Source organism: Pectinophora gossypiella, chromosome 22 (assembly GCF_024362695.1).
Source record: "Pectinophora gossypiella chromosome 22, ilPecGoss1.1, whole genome shotgun sequence".
Taxonomy (NCBI): domain Eukaryota; kingdom Metazoa; phylum Arthropoda; class Insecta; order Lepidoptera; family Gelechiidae; genus Pectinophora; species Pectinophora gossypiella.
In genome coordinates, this window is record NC_065425.1 from 4127901 (window position 1) to 4146977 (window position 19077).

At 37.3% G+C, this 19077-nt stretch overlaps 2 protein-coding genes across 3 annotated transcripts in view; one reads left to right on the forward strand and one right to left on the reverse strand.

Annotated features, from left to right (window-relative positions):
* LOC126377111 (uncharacterized) overlaps nt 1-19077 on the forward strand; it is a 100008-nt gene that overhangs the window by 25461 nt on the left and 55470 nt on the right. The gene's annotated exons all lie outside the window — the stretch shown is intronic.
* Nucleotides 14282-19077, reverse strand: part of LOC126377141 (T-cell leukemia homeobox protein 2) — a 46455-nt gene continuing 41659 nt past the window's right edge. Inside the window, exon 3 of the mRNA XM_050024820.1 lies at nt 14282-14781. Coding sequence (XP_049880777.1) covers nt 14481-14781 — 301 coding nt within the window. The 3' untranslated portion in view covers nt 14282-14480. The remainder of the gene's footprint in view (nt 14782-19077) is intronic.

A 19077-nucleotide genomic window follows, 5' to 3' on the forward strand; every position in this document is an offset into this window, starting at 1 on the left:
TTTTGAAAAATAAATATTTTTGAATTTTTTGACAGACATACACACAGATTAGAATGTGGGACAATAACGACTTCGTACCGTCAGATTTTACCATCAGTTTAAATTGTGGTTACTCTCAAACGTGTCTTAAATAAAAAATAAGTTACGATAAGAACATAGTTTAGACTACAATCGTATGGCTTCAGACGTCACACACACACAGATGCGCCCGTACGATAACGTCAATGTGTGGTGTCTGTGTAAAACGAGGTTGTTAGTATGAAGTGTCCGGGGTGTGACAATAGGTAACATAGCTGGCGATACAGCGATGTTCTTTTTAATATAACTTTCGAGGGGAATTTGCAGTAAAGTATATTTGATTTGTTTTCTAATATCTGTGCTTACAGGCGTGGTGCTATGTTATATGTTGTTTAATTTGTTTTGTAAACCTGTCTATGCTAAAAAGTATTATCCACACAAAGAAACTTACTTCGCCTTCCCGATTCAACTAAAACAATGTTACTAAAACAGAATCGCAATAAACCAACCAAGAAACAATACGCGCGGACCAAAACAATCTCATTTATCAAAACACCATTTATTAGACAGCCAAATGTAATCCCATACCCCTCCCCCCACATTTTATTAACTCATAAACTCCCCTTGAAAAACGAAACAATAACACAGTTTTTGTAATTCGCTCGGAACAAGTGCTGCCTCGTAAACTTTCCATCCACCACACAAAGCTTTTGGGGAGTATTTCACCCTAGGGGATGACTGCTAAATGCCAGTGCGTATTGATTCTTTTTAACACGGAAAACCCAACCGAAATGTTCAAGCTCCATAGATTAAATTTGAATGTTTCATGCTGTCAATTTACGCCATTTTGTTTTCGCGTGACGTAATTACTCCAACACCTGCAGTGCCAACGAAAATCCAGCTTTACACCAATAAATTGAAGCGCCATTTTTAACAGAACTGCCTTTTTCCAAACAGGACGTTTTAAAAATAACTCCTCTAAGCGTGATTCCCATAATCTGTAACGTTGGTAGCGCTTTGCACTCGACTGTACCGGAGTACATTCGATAAATAGCTGACATCTTGTACAGATGAGACGAAAATTGAGGGGTGATGAGTCCCATAGAGATTTGATTGTTTAAATGTAGTGCGAATTTCTCACGCTCGATTTAGTGTAACAAGTTAATGTGATGGAAAATCGGTGAGCTTTTGGACATATTGCCATTGCATAGAGACAGTTGGATTCGTATTAAATATTCATAATGTTGTTTTTTTTATTTCTAACGGTCGCCGTGGTCTAGTGGTTGAGCGTTGGGCTCACGCTCCGGAGGTCCCGGGTTCGAATACCGGTGGAGAATCATAAAAATCAATCAATCTTTGTGAGCCCTCAGATCACAGATAGCACTTTATCTTCTTTTTATGCATGATAGGCAAGCATTTCACCACAATCTCACCTGATGCTAAGTGATGATGTGGTCTAGGGTGGGACATGCTTCATCACTTTTGCCTTGAAGAGGTCCAGACTGTACTTAACGGGAAACAGTGTGACGTAAATGAGTAGACGAAGTCTCGGGTAACAACTGTTTTTTTTTAATTCATTAAGATGGGTTTGCTCTTGACTTCGTTCTTCCACGAGGAGAAGAAGAGGCCGACGGTGGAACGAGCTTACCCAGAAAATGCCTATTCACCCGTGATCTCGTCTGACTATCATGTCACTTTACACTTGCTTTAATCCTTTTATGACCAGCCCAATTTCACGATCAATAAAGCAGAACAAATACATTAATTATGCATCTGCACAGAGCCCCCTTGTTAAATAGCTATCAGATGCGCACACGACTATGTTAGTTGCTATTGTATTATATTAAGATGTAACTCGATCAGCGCACCCCTCTCATGTTTTTATTGTATGAAGCTAGGCTAGGGTTGAACAAGAGGTTGTAGGATAGAAATGAAATGTTATTTATATATTTTATTTATTTCACGTCACGTTTTCGTATCACGTTGGTCTAATAGAAAGCTCTGTGAGGTGAGGGTACTTAGTTCATCTTGCGATAGATGCACCTCTGACTACCCCAATTGGGATGTAGTCGTGAGCTTATGTTATGTTACCATAAACCAAAAATACTTCACAAGTGTTCATGAATGGAGCAGACTCTACCATACTGCTCCAGTACGAGTTGGGAAGACGATAATACAAAGTATTTAATAAAACATAAAGTAAGTTGTGACAAAATGTTTATCAATTATAACATTACAGACTAAATTGAAAGTTATTTGGAAATGACTGAAAACCAGCGCTGGATGGCGCCATAACATGGCTCCATGGCAGCACAAGCTGAGCCATTTCCTTTTGCCCGTATTCGCAATATTTATAATTACTTAGTTTATATAGCAGATGTAAATTGTTACTGGCAATAAATTTATTTTATCCTTATTCTTATTTGAGAATCATTTATTTTCCTAAAAATATTTTGTATCTGTTGTAACCCCATGTCTTATGACGTTGTGTTCTGCCATATCCGATTAGTGGAGACTTACAAAACCGTGAACATATTTAATAGCGTGAAAATATTTTATATAACAAAAAATATTTTGATAACCTAGCCGAATCTTCTACTCCAACGGTTTTAAAAAAAGTTCTCTATTTATTTTCCTTCTCAAAGGCGACAACCCTAACGCCTCTTTTTTTAATTCATTGTCACTCGCGACAGTGTCACTCGTTTCGAGTGCTGTTTGTTTAGACAGCACTTTGTTTGTTCGCAAAGTGCTCAGTTACAAGTGCGCGGCACTTGTCATGATTTCTACCTTTTATTTCGGTACGCGTGTCGCTTCTGTTTGCTGTTTAGCCTTTGAAATTAGATAAAGTTAGAGAAAAAAGTTTTATATGATACTTAGGCATCAAAAAGAAACACGAATGTAGGTATCTGTTTATGAACTGGGATTATAAGTAGATGTTGACAAAAAGACACAAAATGCAAAATGCACCCGGATAAAAGCACCAAAAGCGATCACGATCTACATTATGGACGTCGCAACTCAGGCAGGCCTATACAATGTGAAAATATTATCCGAGTATCTTTGAACAGGACTGGCAAAATATCTGCCAGGAAAAGGAATTGTGGAAGAAGAATAAAGTCTATACCTCCTTATGTTTTACCATTTGTCTGTTCTACCATTTAAGGGTTGTAAATTGTGAACCGGAAAAGATATAGGCAGTTGATATTGTCGCAGTATTCATCATCATCATCATTGGCCTTATACGTCTGTTTCAGACGATTTGTGACGTCATTGCCTCGAAGACAGCCTCCGTGGTCTAGTGGTACGAGCGTTAGGCTCACGATCTGGAGGTCCGGGTTTGATTCCCGATGGGGAAATTGTCGAAATCACTTTGTGAGACTGTCCTTTGTTTGGTAAGGACTTTTCAGGCTTGAATCACCTGATTGTCCGAAAAAGTAAATTCCGTGCTTCGGAGGGCACGTTAAGCCGTTGGTCCCGGCTATTAGCCGTAAAAACACCTCCACCAACCCGCAGTGGAGCAGCGTGGTGGAGTATGCTCCATACTCTCTCCGGTTGATTGAGAGGAGGCCTGTGCCCAGCAGTGGGACGTATATAGGCTATTTATGTTTATGTTATGTATGTATGCCTCGAAGAAATGCACTATTAAATTATACATGAGGGAGGCTCGCGCCGGGTTTTTGCTTCTTCGTAAAACGGCAAGCGCAGTTTCGAACCCCGGTTCCCGACTTGCACCAATGAGATATTAAAACACAGTTGGCTCGATTATTATAGATACGGCTAACCACCAATCGCGAGGATGTAACAGAAAGCTCGATGAGGTGTCCACACATCATAGAATAAGGAATAATATATCCTTTCCCAGTGTACAACTTCTGCTGGGCTGAAGGGCTGGTGTGTGATGGAAATGCGATTGAAGAAAACCACGATTTGTTGGTTTCACGTATAATTTTACAATTATTATTAGGAGTACAATGCGAGCGGACGATGTTCGATAAATCAATATGGCGAAAATTACATTATAAAAAATTATGACAGCTATAAAAAAGAGGAGTTGGTTGTCAAATTGACAGCCAAATTACGTTTGTAATGTTGGTATTTCCAACACCCAGCCGTATTCGGCCATGGCGACAAGTCTCCAATCTAGGAACGCCTAAGATGCGCTCTTATATGGCTGACGTAACCGATCTTAGCAGTGAATGTACGGCCACATTCACTGCACGTCAGCACACCTCCGAATCCTCCGATATAATTATAAGGAATAATATACTACGTATAGAACGGCAACTCTCCGCTCCCCACCATCGTCTGAGCTAGGTTTACCTCACCTCCCTTCGAACATAGTTTAGATTTGAATCGTATGGTATCAAACGTCACACACACAGATGCGCGTGTACGATAATGTCGACGTGTAGTGTATGTGCAAAACGAGGTTATTTGTATGAAGTGTCCGGGGTGTGGCACCATAAGGCTATATTCGTGAGCTTATGTTAAACTGTTACAGTCATTTCCTTACTATGCATTGTGAAAAGATGACGATATCATTCTATCGCCAATGACAATCACTCAAGTTCGTATACGTCCCAGATGACATCAAATTATGAGAAAGTCCGCACACACCACTCTCACGAAGGGCGTGTACCAATTATACTCGTGTGACGATTTCCAAACATTTATGATTTGTCTCTAGAGGTTTCTGACCCTTAGAACATCTAACCAGCTTAACTTGATCCCCTGAGATACAAAACAGTATGAAGCTACAAGCAGAATGGAGATCAAGTGCTGTTGGACTGGAATTTCGCACGGATATCTGATTGTTTCTGATAGAGGAACAAGTGAAAGATGACATTTTGTGATATCGTAAGGTCAATAATTACTGGTCTTATCTTGTATTTATTGGGGATCATAAAAGGATTATTGATTTAAATTATTATAACATTATTTTCAGTTCATCATAATTCACTTAGGACTTAAAACAAATTGAAGAGAAGGTGAACTCATGTTTGAGATCATGTCTTATAAAAAAGTCAAAGAATCTATCTATATAGCATTGAATATAAATCGATTGAGTCATGTCAGGGGCCTTTGGCGGCTCAATAGTAACCCTGACACCAGGGTTGATGAGGTTGGTAATTCACCTCACAACCCACACGATAGAAGAAGAAGATGAAAGAGTAAAGTTACAAAAGGAAGAGCATGTCATAAAAGTGAACTAAAGAACTATCTATATCTTCGCCAACTTGTTGTTCTTTCTATTATTAGCCCATTGTCTGTAACCTATCCTCAAATGATATAATTATCATCAATTTCGAACTACCCATCAAGTGTGGTTACAATTTATCTTGGGAGGTCAAAAATGCCACATCAAAGCAATTCATCTTAAAAAGCAATATTGCTATTTGACATTTGTCTGCATTGGGCACTTTTATTAACATGTGCAAATATCAAATTGCAATATTCCTTTTTAAGATGAATTGCTTCGATGTGGCCTTTTTAACCAAGGCGATGTGCGGCTCTATTTTTTTTTAATTTGCCTCAAATAGAAATATGGAAAACGCTCATATCCAGCAGAAAGTATTAAGACAACGGGCTTGAGGCCATTTGGGCGCGAACCTCGGCATTGGTCGTCTGAGAGAACTAGAAACAATTTCATAATAATTTATTGAAGTAACGGGAAGCAGTTTTAACTGTCTGTCACAAGTCATAAGACAAAAATTGTACATTTCACAGTGCTTTTCACGGACACATCATCCGGACCCTATAAGCACACCTATCATTCCTCTCAAAGTGTTGACGTGTTGAATATTTGAGCACAAGATGGCCAGGGTCACAGGACGCCTGTCATCCATCAAAGTCAATTTCAACTTTAAATTCACTCTTTATTTCATCTTTTTTCGCGAAGGGAACCAGTATAAAAGCGTTATCGAGTCACTCCAAAAATAGGGGACGAAAATTTTTAACATTGAAAAGTTGACTTATAAAATATTAACGCTTTTCGATTTGATTGTCCTGTACGGGGAGTATAGTTTGTTTTTGTGTTAATGTATTAGCCAATTCCCTTTGTGTGTTGTGCGTAGATTTGGTTTGATTTTGTTAGTTATTTTTAGATATATCTACCTACTTCTTCATCTATCGTGTGGGTTGTGAGGTGGATTACCAACCCCATCAACAAATGGTGTCAGGGTTACTATTGAGCCGCCAAAGGCCCTTACATGGTTCATGTAACGACTACTTACTTACATCAGTAAGTAGTAACCTACTTACCTACCCGTAGCTCAATCCGGTAATCTATATGGATAATAGAAAGAGCATTAGCATTCCAAAACTAATTCACAAAATATAATTCTATGAGCAATGCGCAATTGTCAAATTCTTAAAAAAAAAACGAAAGAGGCGAAGAAATGTCTTCAATGTATTTTTTTGTGTTTGTTTCCATTTTTTCGTTCCCCTCTCCGCTCCGGTTAATTGATGGGAGGCCTGTGCCCAGCAATGGGACATTATGTAGGCTATGTATGTTATGTCTTGCATTGTAACTTTTATGTGTACTCTTACTAAGCCAATTTTTTTTTTCTAAAAGGTACCGTACAAGAGAAGTCTATTTCAAAGTATTGGTAGTAGTGTTTGTGTAGATATGTAAACTAGGTATTTAAATTATTACTAATAGAGTTCAAAATTACACGATTGTGGTGTGCTACTATGCTGCCGGGCTTAATGTTTAACCCATGCGCCCTTGAGGTAGGAATTCATTGTGTGTAAGCATCGGCGGATCCTCCTGGATCCCGGAGAGGGGGTCCCCATGACCCCCTCAAAGTCAAGTGCACTACACTTGAAACTAAGGGGTTAAAAAAGCCACACGTCCTAAGAGTTTCCTAAAATCCAATCTGTCCTAAGAGTTTGTTTACCACGGCTATGGCTTAAACATCACTATTCGGAAGTATTTCTAAGAAATACCTATTTTCTTGTTTCATACTTTATAGGGAGTTTTCCGTAGTTTTTACACTTTAAAGGACAGAATGTCTAATGACGTTCCGATTCCTAGTTGTCGTACTCTCATACTACCTATTATGCACCATCAATGACCCATGGTCTCTGTCCATGAAGGGGTTAAACGTATATTTTCATAATAATTCTAAACTCTACGTCCCCGTGTTAGTACCTCCTGGTCCCCAAATTACCCTACCGCCCGGATTACACGTGATGTGCTGCTAATCAGTCTCACTTACACGCTAATTGCTTTCCGCATTCGCTAAATATACGAGTGGACGGAAACTTAATTAAATTCCACCTTTAAATTAAATTATTACTTGGCATACCATACATCGTTTACCTTCACTTCATACAAAAAACCTCGATTAACACAGACACTACACTTTGACGTTATCGTACACGCGCATCTGTGTGTGTGACGTCTGACGCCATACGATTGAAGACTAAAAAGACCGATGGGGGGTGAGGTAAACCTAGCTCGGCCGCTGGTGGGGAGCGGGGGGTTGCCGTTCTATACGTAGTATTATTACTTATTCTACGACATAGGCAATACCCCGGGTGCTGCAAATGTCCATAGGCGGTGACCAATTACCTTCATCTGGCCGGCCTGCCTATTTGCCGTCCAAGTCACATAAAAAAAACATTTTAAAACAGTACCTTACTAATCTGGGCCTTCACTATCCTATTGCAAGGATGTGTGCGACGTTCAACGAAGTTAACGACAGATTGCCAGACATCGATATTTTTAATGATTCCCCTCGATGCTACAAAAGTAAAGTGCTTAATCACTTTGCTTGTCGTTATAACCGTTAAACAGTACTCACATTTATATTTTGTTAAAATGTTCATAAAAAAAGTGTTAGTATATAATAGTTTAAAATTTATATAGTATAGTATTAATGTAGTTTGTTTGTTTTCATTTACGGTGAATGCTGTGTACGCATGTAATTGGCAAGCATATATACCAAATCTTTCTTTCTATTTATAATGCTGTCTCTAAAAGTTTAATATGTATTGCTGTATGTGTACCTAAATAAATAAATAAAAGAACCCATTTTCAAAAACCAAAACAACTGTCAAAGTTGTCAAAGGTATTTTACTGGTGTTTTACTATAATTTGGTCGTCACGCCACACGCTACCTCACGTCATTTTCGCCCTCCAGACAAAATTACCGTAACTACTAGTTGACATAAACTGTTTTACATGCGGTAAGTAATTCGAAACTTGACTTCAGAGTTTTCGGGTGTACAGTTTTAGTCGAGTCTTCAGTGCCTCGAGGCACACCTCGGAGACTCCATACCAAAATCTCGTCGAGTGTGAGCACTTGAAGACTAAAGACTTAGAGGGGTGAGGTCGGCGCCCGGCGGACAGTTACCGTTCTATACGAAATATTATTTCAGAATTTTCAGAATTATGGTATAATTCTATAAGATTAATGATTACCTAAATGATAAAAATGTCTGGTATTGAATGTGTTCCTCTAGTTTTTAAATAACTTGTAATGTACCCTCATTGATTTAAAAGATGTGTTGCTGTTGCAGTTTCTTGTCATTTCTTCTCCTCAGCCATAACACCTTGCGAAATGACGTAAATTCAAAAATGTTACATTGACCTTCAACAAGTTTATCCATGATAATTACGTTGAATAAATGATTCTGATTCTGGTGAAAGTACGCAAGTCTTCAAATGCTTTAAGGTACGAAGCGTTTTGCTATAAACATACTTAACATAAACAGCCTATATACGATCCACTGCTGGGCACAGGCCTCCCCTCAATCAACCGGAGGGGGTACGGAACATACTCCACCACGTTGCTCCACTGCGGGTTGGTGGAGGTGTTTTTATGGCTAATAGCCGGGACCAACGGCTTAACGTGCCCTGCGAAGCACGGAATTATCTTACCTTTTCGGACAATCAGGTGATTCAAGCCTGAAAAGTCCTTACCAAACAAAGGACAGTCTCACAAAGTGATTTCGACAATGTCCCCATCGGGAATCGAACCCGGACTTCCAGATCGTGATCGATCGTCGTCTCTAACCACTAGACCACGCAGGCTGTTTTGCTAAACGAGATATAATAATAATTTGTCGAAAATGTTAATGTGAATAATAAAATGTTTAAACCACTATGCTTATACAATCATGCCTATTTTACATGAAATAGAAAACAATCTATGTAGTTATTGCGAAAGAGTCACCTCACCTAATCCTGCTGTAAGAGGGTATAGTATCAAGTCGTTTTAGGACGAAATGATGACCAGGAGGGCTAAAAAGGCCACTCGAAACAATTCATATAAAAAAAGCAAAAGTAAGTGCGCAATGCAATCAAATGTCAAATTGCAATATTGATCTGAATCGGTTCGATGTGGCCTTTTTAATCGTAACCATTTATTTTTAGTTGTACTTAGGTAAGTACAACACAATGACAGATACAATGACAAATTCAATGCGCGGTAAGAATTAGATCTGTCAAAGTACGGAAGCCAATGTTGTGACGTTCATTAGCATACGTAGCGATGTATCTAGCTTAGGTTAATCGATTCTTTACTAATCTAACAATGCGTAGGTATTTAAGTAAAAAAGTTTGATTATTACGACATCATAAATGTTTTTTTTTTATTTACTTAGGTATACTTTGTATATCCCTAATTTAAGCGCACGGCAGTGTGCTAGCCAAGTTCTCCAATCAGCGTTTACTTAAGCTTATTTTATTTTTCTCTTTTAGCATATACTTACTTGCCAAACCTTCTGCATCCAGTAGCTCACTCGTCACGCCACCCCAATTATCTTCGGTCCTAGCTTCGATTCTCGGCTGCCCTTGTGGATAATCGGGGACTAATTTGGTGCACAAGTCACGCGACGTTCGAACTTTTTTGAGGGTTTTTTATTGGAAGTTCATATTAGCTTATAATTAAGTTCGGGAGCACGATATTATGTCCTCAACTTATGTTTTTTTAACGTTCCTTATTGTAGATTTGCCGCAAATAACATTAACCATTTGTCTGGAATTTATTACAGTAAAACCTACAATGTTCCATCCTGCTTCAAATTCCCTGCATATCCTGTAAGTCATCTTACATTCTTATACTCACGCTCGTAATCCGCAATTGGGTGAGCATAAGTTACTTTTAATACGAAGTCAGATAATATACCCCGTCTAAAATGGTCGAACGACTTCCGCGGTCCAGTGGTTGAGCGCTGGGCTCACGATTCGGAGGTCCCGGGTTCGAATAAAGATTACTTTGTGATACCTAGTTTGGTTACGACATTACAGGCTGATCACCTCATTGTCCGAAAGTGTGATGATCCGTGCTTCGGAAGGCACGTTAAGCCGTTGGCCTCGGTTACTAGTTATTGATGGCGATACGGCTCACCACTTCTGAACGTGATGTAAATAAGTAGCCGTTACTTGAGTAGTCGTTACATGTCAGGTTGGTAATCCACCTCACAACCCACTCGATAGAAGATCGTAATCAAACCAACTGCGTTGTTGAAAATTGCACTTAAGATAAATTAATACGTCATTGATGTAAGCTTGGACTTGTGACATGTGCCAATATCAGATGTAGCTGCAATATGGCTTATGACAACCTTTATTTCGACTTACTTCGATAGGAATTACATACGTGTGTGTGTATATATGTCCTAATATTATCATAATGAATTACAATTATGATTTGAATACCTAATTTTGTGATAGTGAGTCATTTAGGATAGTTGAATCATATTTTTGTGTATCTCAAAACCGGATACAACTATTAGGGGTTATACCCAGCACGACCTGTCAAGGTGACCGGCCGCGTTCGGCGCCTCAAATGTAGCATTTTTTGTCGCTAAACATCGATTATCAGAGACATCCTTTTAAAGAATCATTTCGAATCACCTTTTGCAACCCTATACTTTTGTATTTTCTTAACTAACCCTAAATTACAGACACGATTTGGACCTATTCGCTCACCATTACCTGTTTCTTTGGTGGTCGTTACAAGAGTTCTTGAAAGGACAATCAATGGAAATGAAATACAACGATTAGGTCAATTTCGTTGCGGTTTCATAGTAAAGGGATATTAGGGTTCGCCTGTCCTTTAATTCGTGAAACAAAAGGTCTAATGACATACATACAGAAGTCACGTCCGCTAATGTTTTGTTATTATGTGCCTTCTTTAGATATTAAAGTTGTATTAAAGTAGTAATGGAGCATAGGATAGTCCTTAAATGTTCAGTTTAGTGGACGGAAATTGTTTTTTTCTCGTAAATTGTGGTTTAAGACAAATTGTTTTCCGTTTGTTGCTTTCTTTGTAAATGGAGAGTGTAATTTGAATGGGTAATTTATTTTTTGTATGAGAGTGCGTACGTGTATTTAGTAGTTAGACGTTTTGTTAACGGCCTCCGTGGTCCAGTGGTGGAGTGTTGTGCTCAGGATCAGGAGGTTTCGGGTTCGAATTCGTACAAACCCACCTATGTAATCTAAAGGACTTATAGACTTGTGACATAACACATAAAATAAAATAAGCTCACGACTTTGTAGGCAGAGATACATCTATCGCAAGATGAACTAAGTACCCACGACTCGCTGAGCTTTCTGTTAAGGGATTATTACACCTACCAGTCCGGCAGGCTAGGTGCGTCAAGGTCACGGGTGGTTACCATGGTTACATGGGTCCCCATCAACTCGCCCGAGATCTTGGTTACCATGGTTACGCCCCGCCGATTTGCTGTTAGAATATACGATCTGATCGGGAAACGGGAGTTGGTGGAGAGTAACCATGGCAACCACCGTGACTTTGGCGCATCTAGCTAGTCGGAGAGGTAGGTATAATAAGTCCTTTAGACCAACGTCATAGGTGGTGAGCCGTATCGTCGTAAATAATGATAGAGTCAACTGTGTCAGTGAAAACTACAGTTACGGCAAATCACTAACGCATTGGCGCAAGCCGGGTGTTCGAATCGGCGTTCCCCGTTTTGATAAGCAAACCGGTGACACACGACTTATAATATACGACAGAGAGTATTTTTATTACTGTTCCTTTTGGTTCATGTCCGTGTGTGGCATTTGAACTGTCCCATTGACGGAATGGAAGAAAGAGGATGGAAAGACCCTAACGCGCATTGTGTATGAGAACCGCTGTCACACCGCCCTTTACTACTCCTGCAAACAGATAACTACGACAGATCTACTGCTTCTCATATAGCCACTTTACCTACAATGTATATTTTATGTATCATTACTTTTTTCTAATATACTGTATACAATATTTTTTTAGCTTTCCTGTGATAACGAGGGATTTGACCTTTTAAAACACTGTCGCGCAGCTCCGTGCGTTGTAGAGTTTGCGGACGAGTTGCAAAGTTGAAGTATGAACTATTTACTCATACCTTCCAACCTCTTTCCTCTATTCCGTCCGTGGTCCAACTACTGCTAGGAAAAGGTTTCCTAGTTTACCTTACATGCCCTTTGTCAATTTAGTCCTTCTATTTTAATCTGGGTATTTGAACTGTCAACATTACTTACGTGTCAAGTACTTATGGAGAATCTGCAAAAATCCCACGCAGAAAAAAGCGCCCTTTTCGACGAATTCCAAAATATAAGTATCAATTTACAGGAAAAATATTTTTATGCTTTCTTTATTGAATAAAGCACATACATAAACATACATCGGTTTTTGACGAGGCCGGGAAAATAAGGAGCAAAACCCGTTATTTGTTTCTTTTTTATTCGCTCCCAGTAATAAAACAAAATATAAAGTAAAACACAATAGTTTTTATTTGTTTTCATATTTATTTTTAATTTTTAGCATCTGGATACCCAGTGCGATGTAAACTCGATGATCGTACAATAATTTACAACTTACAGTTACAATACGACAGATTCAACTAACTTACTTCCTAAATATATATTTACAATCGAAATGGAATGTATTTAAAACGATATTGTAGTTTTTAGCTATTTTCTATTAAATATAAATGAAATTTAATTTTTAAGAAGAAATAATTAAATATGATATTCTATATCTTAAAAATAATTGAGAACTTAGCCTTTTTTACAAGCATATCTTTTCTACTTCAATACGTTTATTATAAAATCATGTTTTTTGAATATTGAATTGTTTTTATAATAACCGTATAATTGTACTATAAAAATGAGACATATTTTTATAATATTGAATACACAATAAGAGATCTGGGAAAGGAATGATAATTTTTAACGTGATGTGTTACAGCCAAGTCTAAGCCGTATTTTAAATATATACTTATTTAATATGTACATACTTTACTCTAAATATTCAGATATTTTTTGAATATTTAATTAATTTATACAAAACTATTCACTTAAATACTTTATGCAGACTTATAAAGTAATTTTCTAAATTTTATTTTAATACTGAGGGATTTATTCATAAATATTTTAAGTTTATTAATCGTGTAATTATGATGGTTTGATTAAGTACACAGATTTCTTATTTGTTGAAAGTAATACAATGTAATGAATGATTGATTGACTAAAGTATTTTAATATTTTTACAAATCCTACATTCCTTTTGCACAACCAGCTTTTTATCATATAATCCGTGGATCAACAAAATTTGATCAAACAAAGTACAAACGGCCATTTTGGTATTACTACTAGAGTACGCTCCACTAAAGACGTGTCCGCGGATTTCAATGGAACTAAATAGCATAACATACGCTCACCACTATAATCTTAATTGTGGAAGTCGGATGTACAGTCATGAGCAATATTCAGCAGGAGCAGGGTTCTAAAGTGGGTACATGAGTATCCACTTTAGAACCCTGTCGTACTATCATATGTATTTGACATTTAATGAGACCTAGGGTTTAATTTGTCAAAAAAGTTAATGTGACATGGTATCAAAGTGTATACATATTAGTACTCGTCCATCCAAGATGAACTAAGTGCTAACACCTCAACGAGCTTTCTATTAGACCAACGTGATAGGTGGTGAGCCGTATCGCCGTCTATAATGATCGAGCCAACTTGTGTTAGTGAAAATTACGTTTAAGGTAAATTAATAACTCATTGGTGAAAGTAAAAGTCCGGTACCGGGGTTAGATCTGGCGGTCCACAGGACTACAGTGGCTTACTAAATGACAAGTCATAATAATTCTACACAGATACAGCGACGCCAGCGCTGTGGCCGCGGGACTTCTTTGCTCTTCTACATTTGAACTTATACAATTTATGATCACCATCATCAGCTTATACATAGAATGTGAAGTTTCTTCTCCTACTGTTCTTACTGAGCATCTCTGAAGAATGCATTCAGTTCCCGCTATATTTTATTCACCATGTATCCACTCCATACGAATATCGTTAATAAAAATCACTTTTGAACTTAAGTACCTACCTACTTAAGATTGCGAAAATCCTAGGTGTAGATTACTGTCCAAGCGCATGGTAGTGGAATTGCCAAGTTCTCTCTTTTTTAACCGATTGATATTTTTTTATTTTAATTAATTCAACATATAGGTGAGGCAACGGGCGGGGGATGAGGCGGGGGCGCGGTCGTCGGCGGCGGATTGAGAAACCCGCCTTGGTTCCCAGCCCAAGGTTGCAGATTCTGTAAAGCGCTTAGCGCTGTATTGCCAGGCTGTGACGGTCCTGTATTAGATTGGCTTTGATAATGTAGCGCTGAAAGCGAAGTAGCACCTGGAGGCGGTTCGGGAATGTACCCTTTGCTCAGGGCTTCAGCTTGCAGTGACAACATCAGACGGTTGGCTGCTTGCCGCTCAGCTTCACGTTCTTCTGCTGTTTGACGTCTGTAACAAAATGAAAATCGTTTAATTAATAATGTAAATATTATATACATAATTATCTGTGTACATGGGAAGAGTACACACACACAAGAGCACCCCTATTAAGGAAATTACATTATATTTACACCTATTCCATTATTTTGTAAAATCAATCTAAAATGCTCACAAACTGCAGGATAACTTAAAAGTATTTTGAAATAAGTATACTTAATTCCATTTTTATATTTTGTACTGGTACTAACTTTGACACGAATCAAATGTTCATCAATTGAAAATTCAACAACCACTTTAGTACCTACCATATCGAAACTCATATACAGTTCGATAATAACACAAATCAGCACTGTTCAATTATTCAAAGTGAATTATTCACTGACCATTGGGCAGTCAGTGAAGGTTGTGAATTATTCAAACAAGCATTAGCCTGCGTACAAACCAAACTGGGCAGTTTACACGCTCGTCTAGTTCCCATTTAATTGGTTCTGAATTGTTAAAATTAATTATACAATAAAAATAAAAGAAAACAACCCGGAATCACGGGTTGTTGATATAATAAGTCTTGTACATACATGTATATATAAAACGCCAATTGCAATGCGCGACGAACTGAGACTATGATTTCCATTTGCCAAGATCGATTGTTCATGTTTTAAAAAAAAAAAAACATCTAGGGCCCTGCGTCGAGGTTTTTCTTGCAGCTTCTTTTCCCCGGCTATACAGGTTGTGGGAAGCTGCAGTAGTTTTAGGCGGATGAGACGTTCGTTATGTAAAATTGACGAATCGAAGTGTAACTATGTTACCTACTGAATAAAGATATTTTTGAATTTAAATTTGAAGATCCTGACGTCTCATGCTAGAGTAGACCGTACTGAACCTATTTTAAGGACATCCCCAATTTGTTTTCAACTGATTTAAATTCATTCAAATTCTTAGCAGATCTTATTCAATTTAATTTTAGGCATAATTGTAAAAATAAAAAATTGATTTACAAAAATAGAAAATTTACAAAATACATTGACGATCACGATATGCCTATTGAGCGAGTAAAGAATTCCCTTTAGGTAATAAATTGTTGAACGAGCAAAAGGCAAAACAAACAAGTGCGTAACACCATTATAACTGGTTGTTAGTCCACTTAATGAACCATAAAATCGTTAAAAGAAAAAAATAAAAACCAAGGAAAACTTTCAAATCGGCCTTTCCTTGAATTGTCATATTTCGTGTTTGTTTTGTTTAGAATGCTGTCACAACAATAATGTGACATTCGAATTTAAAAAGTGGAGAAAGTTCTGACGTTCGGGGAAAACACGACAGTCACGCTTCATTACAACCAAGCGGTGATCGATCAAGCTGAAACAAGCAGGTCGCTGAGGACAGGAAACTTGTTTATTATTACATGATGTTGAAAATATTATACTTCAAGCTTTTTGTAAGCATGGGGATTCAATACATTGGTAGAGATAGAGGAAGAATGATATATTAATTATGAGATTGGTTAGTTCCGAAGAACGAAGTCGGCATGGCTGCATCTGCTAGTTTTGTGGCATGCCCACAGAAATATAATGACAAAAAGTGATGATTTTTCTTGGTGTCTATCAAAGCAGAAATATAAAATGTTGAAGACTTCGAGCTAGCAGCTAGCTATGGTACATTTCAGCCAATCTAAGATAATTGAATTGGCACTTTGTGAAGGTTGAAACTATCAACCTTTATTTCATGTTCGAGTCAATTACAATTACATTACTTTAGCGTGGGAAATAATTCAATTACAGTAATTTAACTTTTATGAATAAGTAATTCTCCAAAATAAGATTCAGAGTTGAGAAAGACGCTTTTGGCGAAGAGTAAATACATTTGTTTTATTTTTAGTTTTGTATAATTTAATTTTATTAGTTTATCTTAAGTGCAATTTTCACTAACACAGTTGGCTCGACCATTATAGCTATCACGTTGGTCTAACAAAAAGCTCGATCAGATGTGGGTACTTTGTTCATCTTGCGATAGATGTACCTCTGACTGCTCCAATTGGGATATATTCGTGAGCTTATGTTATTTTTGTTTTGTTTTTAATACTTTATTCATCATCACCAGCCCATTAACGTCCCAACTGCTGGGGCACGGGCCTTCCCTATGGATGGATAGGGGCATCGGGCCTTAAACTATCACGCGGGCCCAGTGCGTATTGGTGGTTATTAACGACTGCTACAGCCGGGACCAACGGCTTAACGTGTCTTCCGAAGCACGGAGGAGCTCGAGATGAAAACTTTTTTTGTGGTCACCCATCCTATGACCGGCCTTTGCGAAAGTTGCTTAACTTCAACAATCGCAGACTGAGCGTGTTTACCGCTGCGCCACCGAGCTCCTCTCTTCTTTTATTATTGATCTATATTGTAACTGTCTTGTTTATGGTGTACATATTTTTTTCATTGATCAATAATAATTTAAACACTATCAACCCTATACGGGTTGTCAACTCAAATTTTCGATTGAACGTTCAGAAAGCTCGTGCATATTACATGAGGTTTAGAAATGTGGCTGGAGAGGGGCCCACTCAGTTGGTGTCACTAGCTAATTGGTTCTAAATGACGACAGGCAAATTAGTAGGGTCTGTTCAAGCTTATAGCCAATAGTTTATCTTTTGTGATTACTAAATTTTAATGTTTATTGATTAAGTTGCTTGAGGAATATAGAATTTGATAGTTATTTGTTAGGTGAATTGCTTTGTTACTTAATAATTAAGATGGCAATGGTGAGTGGTGTCAAAAAGATAATTGAAGAAGATACTCAATGATGATGAAATTGTTGAAGATTTAGTGAATATTTTTTTTGAATAATATATTTTAAATGTAAGTTGCAAATTGTTTGGTAAACAATTGTTTTCAAAAATTACTTAAGTTAATTTCCGTTGACTTTGCATATCTTTTTTCAAATTTTCACACATGAATCAAGTTTCGAAACCAATTGGGAATTAAAAATAGTAGTACTATGTAAAAAAAAAATAGTAAGAAAATTCAACAATAAATAAATGCTCAACTAATTCTTCTCTCAGCTCAAATTTGAGATTATATGTATACTATACGACAATTTGTTGATTTCAGTATATGATCATTCATTACAGATCACTTATTAAACTATTATAGCAATGTATGCTACTAAAACAGCACAATACAATGCCAGTCGATTGACTTTCAAATTGAATTTAATGACAATAAATCTCAGTAAATGATTCATATTTGCATACAATGCTTGTTTTAACTTTCTACATGATGACATGGAATTAGTTATAAATGTTCGAATAGTCCACATCATTGATTGATGGTGTTGGTTGAAAATGATTCAATCAACTCAATTTTCAATAGGACGATTAAAAGTGATGTTTAAAATCATATTAAGTTATTAGACTATGGATAAAGTCGCATAAAGGTCGCTTATATTTTTAAGCAGAAATAATAGTTAGATATGTATTTATTAGAAAATTCACTTAGATGTATAATAGGTCATCTAGGATTACGACCGTTGAGATTTTTTTTTTATTCTTGATTGGTTGTAGAGGACTGGTTTAGGTTTCCTAATTTACATTTGTTGTTTAAAAGTCTTAAACCACACAGTAAGTAATTAAGGGCAATGCTCTTGTCTGTTCCCAAATGTCGCTAGAAAATTTCATTGACTTCTTTGGTATAGGAGACGTCCGCCTTATCTTTAATTTATCTCATGTAAGCATTCGTGGTCCTCCCCTGCTCTAGTTTAAAAAAAGGAACGTCACAGTCTTAGTTGGCTAATAAAAATAGAAAAAACACCAATAATCATCCATCTCTTAGCACAAGTTTGCTCAAAACATCTAAACCGTCGCAAAACAAGTCGCATTTGATCTTTAGTCCGCAGTCAAGCGTTGTCTACCGCGATAAACTTCAACTCGGCTGGCAGACCGCTCTTAACGCTAAGACTGTCCCCTGAATTATTTATAAGCTTCATCCCGGATTTGTCGAGGCACAAGTCTGGGTATCTACTCAATTGCGCTATAGCGTCTCTTTGTTAATTTAAGGAAATCTTTTGAGGGATTTTTAATCAGTGTGAATTATTTTTGGTTTTCGTTATATTTTCTTCATTAGCCAGAGCCACGCTTTAGTCGGTATACTTAGCATTTTCCATCTATTTCAAGAAGAAAAGGTTTCTTATAAAGCACAACTCCCGTTCTCTTTTTGCTTTGTTCCCTTTCATTTCATTTATTCTCTGTTTATAGAAAATATATTGTAAGGTATAAATGAGTTTATCTTCAGGATTAAGCATTTTTGATATTAA